Raw genomic sequence first — 12,490 nt, forward strand, 5'->3', positions numbered from 1 at the left:
TAGGCGTCTGCAGAGGCGTCATGGACAAACCACAACGTTTAGTAAAGTCCAAATCCATCAGATTCAGAGCTGCTCCTGAATCCACAAAAGCCTTAGTGGAAAATGTGGACAAGGAGCAGATCAGAGTAATTGCCAAAAGGAACTTAGGTTGTATACTGCCCACAGCAAATGTGTGTGCAAAATGTTTCTCTCATTTAGGGCAGACAGAAATAGTATGAGAGGTGTCTCCACAGAAAAAACACAGCTTATTACGCCTTCTAAACTCCCGACGTTGCGCCCTAGACAAAACCCCATCACATTGCATAGGATCAGACATTTGTTCAAAAGGTGGCAGCGCCTCCTGTGTAGTTTTACATTCACGTGAACGCCGATCAACTTGAATGGCTAATGACATAGAGCCATCCAGACCAGAGGGAACAGGAAATCCCACCATAACATCTTTTACGGTCTCTGATAAACCTTTCCGAAAGAAAGCTGCCAATGCACTATCATTCCATGTAGTAAGGACCGCCTACTTTCGGAATTTTTGACAGTACAACTCTGCAGGATCCTGACCCTGGTTTATTGCCAACAGGGTTCTCCCAGCTTGATCAACGGCATTAGGTTCATCATACAACAACCCCAAGGCCTGAAAAATGCATCCACATTAGTCAGAATAGGATTTTCAGGTGTCAGAGAAAAAGCCCAATCTTGGGGATCGCCGCGCAGCAAGGAGATGACAATTTTAACCTGCTGCACAGAGCTCCCCGATGAGTTAGGTTTCAAAGCAAGAAATAATTTACAATTATTCCTAAAATTCAGAAATTTAGACCGATCCCCAGAAAACACATCAGGAGTAGGAATCTTGGGTTCAGCAGCATGTGACTGAATAAGGTAGGTGGAAATTCCCTGTACTTCAGCAGCAAGCTGCTCCACACGATCAGACAGTTGCTTAATCTCCATGAGGAAAAAAAAATCCTCCTACGGCCCCAGAGAAAAAGAGGAAAAAATACATTAAAAAAAAAAAATTCTGACACTTTTTTTTTCTTTTTCCCTTTTTTTTAAACAATTCTCTCCTGCTTTTGAGTACCCTAGAATCTGCGGTATGGCTGGTGATTCTGTTATGAATGGGTCACCGAGGAGGAAAAAATAAACAACAAGCTAAGTCTCAGAAAACCAGAGAAGTTGGTAACTATGCAGATTGCAGATCCCTGAACTTAACTACACAACTAGCAGCAGTCGTGGAGCCTTCCAACGATGGTCCTAGACGCCTCGTCATAACCAGAGAGCTACATAAGCCTAAAGCAGGAAAAGAGGAAAACTAACTGCCCCAGAGCAGACCCCAAAGGAAAGACAGCCCCCCACAAGTATTGACGGTGAAACAAGATGAAATTACAAACAAAGGCAGGAAAATAGGCTGAGCAAACGATGGGGCCCGGCTAACTAAACAGGACAGGAAAGGAAAGACACTGTCTGCAATCTGCCAAAAAAAACCTACTAAAATATTGTCCAACACTTCTGATAGCAAAAATAACCCTGAAGTCACTAGACTTCTACACCTATATCAGCACTCTGAAATATTCTAAGACAGAGCAAAAAGAGGCCAATCCAATAAGGGACAAAAAGCAGATTGGCTAATACTGATACATAGGAGTGGAAATTCCGCATAGCCCCAGCAGGGGCAGGCTGACCACACAAGAAACTGAATTGACCAACAAGCGCAAGTGTGAACAATAGCAAAAAACAAACTTAATTTGAGAAGACTAGAAGAGAGCTGAAGTCCAGGACCTGAGAAGCAGACTGAATCACCAGCACTAGGATAGGGCGTCGGCTGTCTTATATCCAGTCTGATACTCCAGAGATCCAATCGTTATCTTCCTCATCAGGTGGCAGATCACCACCACTTAAACCAACCTCACTACCTCCTGTCACCACCAGAGGGAGAACTCTCAACTGGTGGAGCAGAAAATGAGTTCATAACAGATGACCTCATCACACCATCCCCTGACCTGAACCTCTATTCTTCTGCAGAAAAACTCTACAGAACGGGGAGCTCTGGCACACAACCAGAAGAATGCAGATTTGAGACTCGACATGACAGTAGCCAAGGCATTGTGGCTTGAACTGGAAAATAAACGAATTGACACTCTACAGGACACCAGCTTAAGAGGCCATGGCCCAAGCTGAAGGAATACAGATCTGATCCATTGACCATCACTGATGCCATGGGGATGTTCAGAGAAGCCAGATTGGGACAATCAGGTCACCTGACCCATGGAGATGTTCAGAGTAGTCAGTTTGGGACAATCAGGTCACCTGGCCCCATAGAGATGTTTGGAGAAGCCAAGTTGGGACAATCAGGTCACCTGGCCATGTACCTCAATGGACTGTCAGCTTTGCAATATTGTTACTTCCTCTCTGTGGGTGCCAGACAAAAGCAGGGTGCCACTGATCGTGGTAGTTTGCCTTGAAAGCCCTTGGTTTGCAGCTGCTATAATCCTAGTGAGCCAGCACAAGGGTAAGACTGTAATTTGCACCATCTTATGTACTTACTGGGACTGTACTCTATGTTATTATCTGTTGATGAGTCAATAAATTATTGCCACACTGTTTTACCCTCACCCTGTGTTGTCTTAGTATTATGCCAATGGGGAAGGCGTGCGAGCATTCAGTGGGAAGATCCCTGGTCCATACAGTCTATCTAAATACAGCAGGGCCAGCGGCCAGTGGACGAAAACACGCACTGACCCTTGTGTCTCCACAATATTCTTTAACACACAAAGCTGTGCCTGGTAGATGACTGTTGAATGATATTTATCAAAGCATCCATTGGAAGATTGTTTTTTTCATGTTTGTATAATAATAATCTTTATTTTTTTTTTTTCTTTATTTTTTATATAGCGCTAACATATTCCGCAGCGCTTTACAGTTTGCACACATCATCATCACTGTCCCCGATGGGGCTCACAATCTAAATTCCCTATCAGTATGTCTTTTGGTTTGTATAGAAAGGACCTGTCACTTGCATTAAAAAGTGATACAATATAATATTGTGTTTTATCTGCGCTCAATGTTGCTGTTTTCTTGAATCTGGCCTTATTATTTTTATTTTCATTTTAGAGATGAGCAGATCTTTCAAAATTCAAATACAATAGTCTGTCCAAATTTCCCATAAAACTCAAGAAAGAGAAAGGCCACGTTATTACTGAGGAATTTAATAATTCCCTCCTTGTTTGAAGTGTGTAAAGAATAAATAAAGAGGCTGTTACTAAAGTGATGTTACTGCAGTATATCTCAGACCAGTCAACTCACAGTCACACTGAGTGACTGTATAGATACAGCACTTCCCTATATATCACTTGAATCTTTAGCTTAGTATTCCCAGACTAAGACTACTACTCCCATTTTCAATCTGCTTCATCAATGAAGCAGTACATTACCATCAGATTAGACCTTTTCCTTTCTCTACACTATCTCAGCTGCTATGAAAACACTCTACAAGCATAATATGGAGCTCCTTGGCCGGTGCCATCTTTTATACTGTCTGTGGTAGACCTTCTGAGTGGCTGTGCTAGACCATTTGCTGTGATAGCAGGAGGGCATTACAGGGAAGCCTTGCAAATTTTCTAAGTAAATATATTTTTTATGGTGTTGACATAACATTCTCACTAGATGTCGGTGATAACCCACCCAACAGGCAAAGAAATCAAACCATAGATGTTCATAAATTGTTATATGTAATAATGAGAAATGAAGCAGGGAAAAGTATTACACACATGAGGAAAGAAAGGTGCAAAAGGCCATGGAGAGTCATGACACCAGCTGAAATCTATCAGTATTTAGAAAGTAATCCTGTGATTTAGCAAAAAATATCAGCTAATTCAACTGATGGCCTATAAAAAGGTGCCTCATTACCAAGGTGCCAGAAAAGAAACATTTCAAGAAACTTCTCATGATGGTGATGTGTTCAATTCTTATTTCACCTGCTGTATATATAGAAGTGACCTGTATACCCAACATGGAGAATCACAAGGAGAGAAGACCAAGACGATGAAAAAAATAATTACCGTAATATACCACTATAGTGATGATCTTGAACAATTATGGAATTTGCAAGGTTGCCTTTGAGTGACAAAAATGTATATGCCAATAGATATGGTTATGAAATATAAACAATAAGCTTCATACCTGTGCAATGATTTTAGGATTCAGATCATTGCTAGAACAATCATTGCCAGCAGTAGTTTCCTCAGTGTCTATGAGATTCTCTGTGGGGACGTTCTGCACGGGTTTCAGATAGGCGATTTCATTCTGCTTGGAGTCCAGAGTCACACACACATCATATGAGAATGGAAAAGGTAAACTGGTATCACTGATCTCAGAAGGACATCCCAGGGTGAACTGAGGATACGCATTTCTACTATATACCCCATAGCTTGTAGGAGTACTTGATTGTCTGCATTTTAAGACTACGGTGATTAGTACAGTCACGATGAACAAAATTGATATAAGAGCGATGGAAACCACCAAGTAGAACGTTACATTAGAAGAAGTGATAGAAATATTAGGTTGTTTCTTAATCTCTGGAACAACTTGTTGAAAGTTTTCAGCCACAACTAATTGTAATGAAACTGTACATGACAAAGATGGGACCCCATTATCCTTCACCAGAACCACAATTTTTTGTCTTAAGGTGTCTGTGTCCTGAATGTCACGTCCAATTTTAATTTCACCAGTATATTGGCCAATGCTGAAAAAAGAAGGATCTGGAACTTGTAGTAAGTGATAGGAGAGCCAGGCGTTGTGTCCAGAGTCAGCGTCCACTGCAATCACTTTGGTGACTAAATAACCTTTCTCAGCAGAGTGAGGAATAAACTCAAATAATGCTGATCCCTCAGTGTCTGGTGATGGGTAGAGGATCTTTGGAGCACTATCATTCTTATCAATGATACATATCCTCACTGTGACATTACTGCTTAGAGAAGGAGATCCACTGTCTTTAGCCATCACCCGAAACTCAAATTCCCGCAACTGTTCATAGTCAAATGATCTTTGAGCGTAGAGAACTCCACTAATAGAATTAATGGAAATATAAGATGTCACAGGAATATCTTCTACATTGCTATTTACAATTCTGTAACTTATTTTCCCATTTTCATCACCATCAGGATCTAAGGCTCGGACATTGTGTATGGATGTACCTGGTTGGTTATTTTCTCCAATATACAGAATATATTTGATCTTCTCAAAAACTGGAGCATTGTCATTGACATCTGAGATATTGAGCTGAATGGTTTTGTTGGCAGACAGTGGAGGAGATCCGCCATCCATACATTGTATGGTAACATTGTAGGAAGGATTTCTTTCTCGGTCCATGCTAGCTGCAGTTACCAGTTTATAGTAAGTACTAGAAGATGGAATAAGCTGAAAGGCCAAAGTGTCTGAGATGTGACAAACAACTTCACTATTCATCCCAGAGTCCAAGTCCTGGACATTCAGTAATGATACTACAGTTCCTGGTGGTGAGTCCTCTGGAATTGATGCTGAGAGAGATGTAATAGTTATTTCTGGGGCATTGTCATTGACATCTATCACTTGTATTGATACCTTGCAATGAGTTACATGACCTCCACCATCTTTTGCCACAACAGTCATTTCATAGGAATTTGATGTTTCATAATCCACATTTCCTATTACTTTGATGTTCCCATTTAATGAGTCTATAGTAAATAATTTGAGTGCTTTTTCAGAAATATGACTAAAGGAATAAGCTATTTCAGCATTGGACCCTTCATCTTCATCAGTTGCATTTAGATGAATTACAAGAGACCCAATAGCTGCATCTTCATGTAATCTTACACGATATGTGTCCTGATTAAACATCGGCAGGTTGTCATTAAAATCTTGGACAATAATCCTGACTGTAGCAGTGCTTGATTTCTGTGGGTTACCTCCATCCAAGGCTGTTAATATTAACTCATAGTAACTCTGTTTCTCTCTGTCCAGTGATTTTTCCAGAATAATTTCTGGATATTTAATTCCATCTGTTGTAATTTTTTCCCCAAGACCAAAGTTTTCATTACCGCTCAGTGTATAACTTTGTATGGAGTTGGTGCCTAAGTCTGGATCTTGTGCATTTCCTAAAGCAAAACGAGCCCCCGGCGAGGTAACTTCACTGATTTCTACTTCAAAATACTTGTCAGCAAATATCGGTGAGTTATCATTCACATCCTGGATTTCTATGGTGATTGTGTAAAAATTCAGAGGATTTTCTATTACAGCCTCCAGGTTTATAAAGCAGATTGGTTGATTTTCACATAACGATTCTCTGTCAATTCTGTATGATACAAACAAGTCTCCATTTTCCAAATTAATATTACAATACTTAATTTTTGCTTTTGAAATTAGTTGAAAATTTCTAATTGTAAATTCATCCACATTTAATCCCAGATCTTTTGCCACATTCCCAATTACAGATCCTTTCTTCATTTCTTCAAGTACTGAATATTGTAGCTGGCCATAGGTATCAGTGATAAAGAAGGAAATAAAGGAAAATACCTGATAAATCTGCTGCCATTGTTTTCTTTTGTTTCCTGCTGTATGGTTCATTGTCAAAAAGATGTGATATAAAAGTTTCCTCTGCTGTAATCTGCAATAATATCCAATATTATTCCATAAAAAAAGAAATAACCAATGAAGATGTTTCTTGTAGTCCAGACAGCAGTGTGTCTTCTGGAAATGTAACTGTGTTTCAATATATCCTGGTTTGTGAGAATACAGTAAATTTAGTAGATTTTTCTTCCTAGGTTAGAAAACATTTCATACACAGTCTAATACTGCCGCTTAGTGTTCAGAAATAATAACTGCAGGTGTTTTGGAATGGATTTTTTAAAATAAAATATAAGTTTAAGTATATATTACCTTAATACTTCAAATGTTTATATCCCTCTTGAAGATTATTAAATTTAATGTAAGTAATAAACATATAAATTCCTTAATAGAGGAATATGAAAAGTGAATAAAATAGTTATAGATTGATTTGGGTTGTTTATTTTTTTCATCATTTTATATTTGCTTCAAGACATTTTTATTTCTAATTCAATTTAATTATAATAAAACAATAACTAAATCAAGTATTCCCAACAACTCGGAATTAAATTTATTTTTATGGTTACACTTAAAATTTGTTTTACCTTATTAAAAGCTATTTATTATTAACATTATCTTTTTAATTCAAATTAGATTTGCTTACACATTTTTAATAGAATAACTTTTAAACTAAGTTGGTCAGTGTTATATTAAGAGTCAGTATTGCAGAGGTAAGAGTCAGTGACAAGCGGTCATGGAGGAGCGCTTAGGAAGCAACCCAGGGGCAGACAAAAATGTCAGGTCTCCACCGCAGCTCCAGCCGAAAACCTCCAATGGAGGATAGGAGCAATGAGAAAATGGAAACGGTCTTAGGAGCGCAGGAAAGAGACTCAGACAAGAGATGGGTTTAAACCACAGCGCATTTCGACAGAGGATTCATCTTCATCAGGTGGAAACTTCTCCTGATGAAGACGAATCCTCCGTCGAAACGCGTTGTGGTTTAACCCCATCTCTTGTCTGAGTCTCTTTCCTGCGCTCCTAAGACCGTTTCCATTTTAGTATTGCAGAGGTAACACACTATTATAATTTTATGGAAACGAATGCCTGCAGAAAACAAAGAGATATGCGATAGTTGTTGGCAATGAATCAGGTTAAAGCTAAAAACACATAAAATGAGTGTATCTAGGAAATATGCAGACATATGATGAGAAAAAGAGTGACAATCTTATATATCTTATATATTATATATTAGTGTATATATTAGTGGCACACACCAAGATTTGAGAAAAATGGCCACAAATCACTTTTATTCAAATAGGTATAGCTAAAAGCATTTGAAACCAGATAAAAACGGTGCAATCAAAAATAATGATGCCCCCGAAATAATATATTATGCCCAGCCCTAGCAAAGAAATATAATGTGCTAATGATAATAAAGCCTCATACACAATTGTGCAATCATTGAGTCATTGAGGACAGGTACTAAAATACAACACAGCATTAGTATAATCTTATGCGAAAAAGAATCTTAAGCATGATCAAAGACATAAGAGGGGTACTAAAGAAGCTAATCTTATAGGGATTTTCCCATCACAAAGTTAATTTTAATCAACAATTTAATCAATAGATCTTTGAATAATAAATAATCAGTTCCATAAAATAGATCCAAAATAGATCAATGTAAAGTTTTGTGAAAAGTCATAGTATGACTTTGTAACTTGCTTGTAAATATCTGTAGCTTTAACGTATGTTTTATTTAATTGAATTAAAGTAAAAGGTGTTTTATAAACTAATAAAATGTTTTTGCATTTTTAGATAACTTATTGTAATGCTTATGGGGTAAGCATATAATTAATAATTTAATGGGAACCTATCACCATGAAAATGTCATCTAATCTAAAGGCACCATGCTATAGAGCAAAGGGAGCTGATTGAGAAGATTGATATATTGTTTAGTGAGAAAAGGTTCATCATAATCTGTGTTTTAGTCACTTAAACCTTGGCTCTTTCTGGGATTTTGGTCCACTGGACGGTCCTAAAAGTGACTGACCGCTATCTCTGAATGCACACCTAAACAGCTGTCAATCACTGTTAGAACCGCCCACTGGACCAAAAATCGAATAAAACGAATAAAACACAGGTTATACTCAAAATGTTTTCACAAAACTATGTATAAATTTACTAAGATCTGCCAGTTTTATAACATTGTGACTATAGATTGGACAGCATTTTCATGGTTACAGGCAGGGTCCTTTACAGGAATATTTTATCAGGAACTAACCTATTGCTAAAATCAGATTTTACATAGCTGGCATCTGCCTTTATTAGGAGCTATTAGAACCACCTTTCTCAATTATGGGGAGCCAATGGGTTGCTATGACAGGTAAGGGCTTGCTGAAGGCCCCTGTGCCTGTGATATGATTGTTCCTGTGGCATAAAGCTTGTGGCTTGGCATCATAAGAGACTGTCGTTTTTACTATATGCAACAATACTTTAGTTTGGTTAGTTCGCAGGTTCAAGTCCCTTAAAAAGTCTGAAAATAATAAAAGAAAAGTAAAAAAAGTTTTAAACAATAAAAAACCTTAAAAATTCAAATCACACATATTATCCCCTGTTAGAATTAAAGATATGTAAACATGAATAAATTTATAAATATTTGGTATTGTAGCAACCATGAATATCTGATGTATCAAAATGTAAAATTAATCAATCTGATTGGCAAATGCTGTACAGAGGAAAAATATTAACTACTTCATGACATGCGCTATATTAGTAAGTGCACGTCATGTCCCACCCTCTGATGTCAGCTCTGGTGCAGAGCCCACATCTTTCCTGGAACATGTCAGCTGTTTTGGTTGTCATAGCCAGATTGCCCGGTGGTCGGCGCTCATAGCAAGTGAGCATTTCTGACTTCCTAATCATCGCCTGTGTGTAGTAGAGGTGATCGGGTTATTGCAGCTTCTAGTCTCCCATAGAGACTATTGAAGCATGCAAAAAGTTAAAATAAAGTTTTAAAAAGTATAAAAATATATATATAAGAGTTCAAATCACCTCCCATTCGCCCCATTCAAAATAAAACAATTTAAAAAAATAAAATATGCACATATTTGTTTTCGCCACATTCAGAATTACCCGATCTATCAAGCTATAAAAATAATTAATCCGATTGGTAAAAGTCATAAGGCCAGAATTACGTTTTTTGATCGCCGCAACAATGAATTAAAATGCAATAATGGGTGATCAAAAGATTGTATTCACACCAAAATAGTATAGTTTAAAATGTCAGCTCGGCACGCAAAAAATAAGCACTCACCCAGCCCCAGGTCGCAAAAAATGCATACACTACTGGTCTCAGAAAATGATGCATTTTATAACAAATGTAGGATTTTTTTCACCACTTAAATAAAAAAATAAACATGTTTATTGCCTATGAACTAGTAATGACCTGGAGAATCATAACATCAGGTCATTTTTAGCATTTAGTGAACATGGTAAAAAAATCCCCAAAAAACAGTTGAGGAATTGCACTTCTTTTGCAATTTCACCGCACATTGAATTTTTTCCTGTTTTTGAGAACAGAACATGATAAAACCAATAGTGTAGTTCAAAACTATAACTCATCCTGCAAAAGACAAGCCCTCACATGGCCGCATCGATGGAAAAATAAAAAATTTATGGCGCTGGGAAGAAGGGGAATGATAAACAGAAATGCAAAAACGAAAAAGGGCTGCGGCGTGAAGGGGTTAAAACTCTAAAACTGTTTTTTTACATTGCAGAAGCATTGCAAATGAATTCAATATAAAGCTATCAAAACATTACAGCTATCATAGAATGGTACAATTAAAAACAGCAACTCACCAAGCAAAAAACAAATCTGGCCCTGTTGATGTAAGAATAAAAAAGTTACGGGTTTCAGAAGATAACTTCACAAGCCAAATTTTATTTCACAAGCTTCTGATTTTTTTAAGCATTAAAATAGTAAAAAACTTTAAATGTTTGAAATGACTGTTCTTATACTGACATTAAAAATCATCTTGCCAAGTCATTTTCACTGTACAATTAACGCTGTTAAAATAACCTAGAAAACAAAATAACCAAATAACCAAAAAACAATGGCTGAATTGCGTTTTTTTCACCATTCCACTGCAGTTGGATTTTTTTCCGTTATCCCTTATTTATATGGTAAAATGAACAACGTTATTATTAATAATAATGATAAATTTTATTTCTATAGCGCCGACATATTCCGCAGCACTTTACATTTCAGAGAGGACTTGTACAGACAATAGACATTACAGCATAACAATAATCACATAGATTATAACAATTACCAAGAGGAATGAGGGCCCTGCTTGCAAGCTTACAATCTATGAGGAAAAAAGGGAGGACGAAAGGTGGGTGGTAACAGTTGCCCTGATTGTATGGACCAGCCGTAATGTTAAGTGTGTAACAGTACAGCCGCAGAGGGCTAATGGATGTATAAAGCATGTGGGAACATGATGCGGGGAATCTGGTTATGGTAAAAGTTTTGGCTGTGCCACACAGGGATAGATTAGGTTAATGTGTTGAGGCGATAGGCCAGTCTGAATAAATGAGTTTTCAGGGCACGCTTAAAATTGTGGGGATTGGGGACTAATCATATTGACCTGGGAAGTGCATTCCAAAGAATTGGCGCAGGATGTGTATAGTCTTGGAGATGGGAGTGGGAGGTTCTGATTATTTTGGATGCTAACCTCAGGTCATCAGCAGAATGGAGGGCGCGGGTAGGATGGTATACTGAAACAAGGGAGGAAATGTAGGGTGGTGCTGAGTCATGAAGAGCTTTGTGGGTGAGGGTAATAAGTTTGTACTGGATTCTGGAGTGGATGGCTAGCCAGTGTAATGACTGGCACAAGGTAGAGGCATCGGTGTAACGATTTGCGAGGAATATGATCCTGGCAGCAGCATTCAAGACAGATTGGAGGGGTGAGAGTTTGGTAAGAGGGAGACCGATTAGAAGAGAGTTACAATAGCTGAGAAGAGAATGAATAAGAGAAACAGTAAGAGTTTTTGCGGAGTCAAAAGTAAGAAAAGGTCAAATTCTAGAAATGTTTTTGAGGTGCAGATAACAAGAGCGAGCCAGTGATCGGATGTGGGGGTCAAAGGAAAGCTCGGAGTCAAGTATGACCCCAAGACAGCGGCATGTTGCTGGGGAGTAATAGTGGAACCACACACAGAAATGGCAATGTTGGGTATAGGTACATTAGTAGCGGGAGGAAACACAAGGAGTTCAGTCTTTGACAGGTTCAGTTTCAGATATAGTGAGGACATGATGTTAGACACAGCGTTTAGACAATCGCTGGTGTTTTCTAGAAAGGCAGGCGTGATGTCAGAAGATTATTAAGAGTTATTAAAAGCTTAAAGTCACCCTGCAATAAACAATCCCTCATACAGCTATGTTGATGAAAAATGTAAAGCATTATGTCTGTGAAAATGGAGGGAGAAAAAGAAAATGCAAAAATGAAAACTGGATGTGTCCTTAAGTGGTTAAGTAACTGCAATTCCATTTGAAATGTTTCCTTTTTCATTAAAACATCATCATAAGGCTAAATTCTTCACAAGTTATTAAATTACAATTTTTTTAATATGATTAGCATTTTTAAACTTCAGCACTCTTAAAACTTTTTATTTAGAGTTATATAAGTGTTAAAAGTTTTACAATAATAATCACCAAATTAAAATCAGACTTACATGTGCAATTCTAAATTGCTGAAATGATTTAGGATGTGATATACAAGTATATCATCTTGTTCACAGACTCAACAGTTTAGATAACTAATTAAATATGACATCAATTTACATAAAATTTCACAAATATACAGTATGTTATTGAATTTTCTGTGTGCTTGTTTTATCATCTGATAGGTATTTTTAGTTTTACTCT

General features: G+C 37.6%; 1 protein-coding gene across 1 annotated transcript in view; it reads right to left on the bottom strand.

Annotated features, from left to right (window-relative positions):
- The window catches only part of LOC141083187 (protocadherin Fat 4-like), a 61,710-nt gene that overhangs the window by 27,085 nt on the left and 22,135 nt on the right, over positions 1-12,490 (bottom strand). The window contains exons 3-4 of the mRNA XM_073567352.1: positions 10,620-10,645; positions 4,168-6,628 (exon numbers count right to left, since the gene is read on the bottom strand). Of these exons, the coding sequence (XP_073423453.1) occupies positions 4,168-6,628; positions 10,620-10,645 (2,487 nt within the window). The remainder of the gene's footprint in view (positions 1-4,167; positions 6,629-10,619; positions 10,646-12,490) is intronic.

This window comes from Dendrobates tinctorius, unplaced genomic scaffold (assembly GCF_039654945.1).
Source record: "Dendrobates tinctorius isolate UK_male_01 unplaced genomic scaffold, ASM3965494v1 ptg000020l, whole genome shotgun sequence".
Lineage (NCBI taxonomy): Eukaryota > Metazoa > Chordata > Amphibia > Anura > Dendrobatidae > Dendrobates > Dendrobates tinctorius.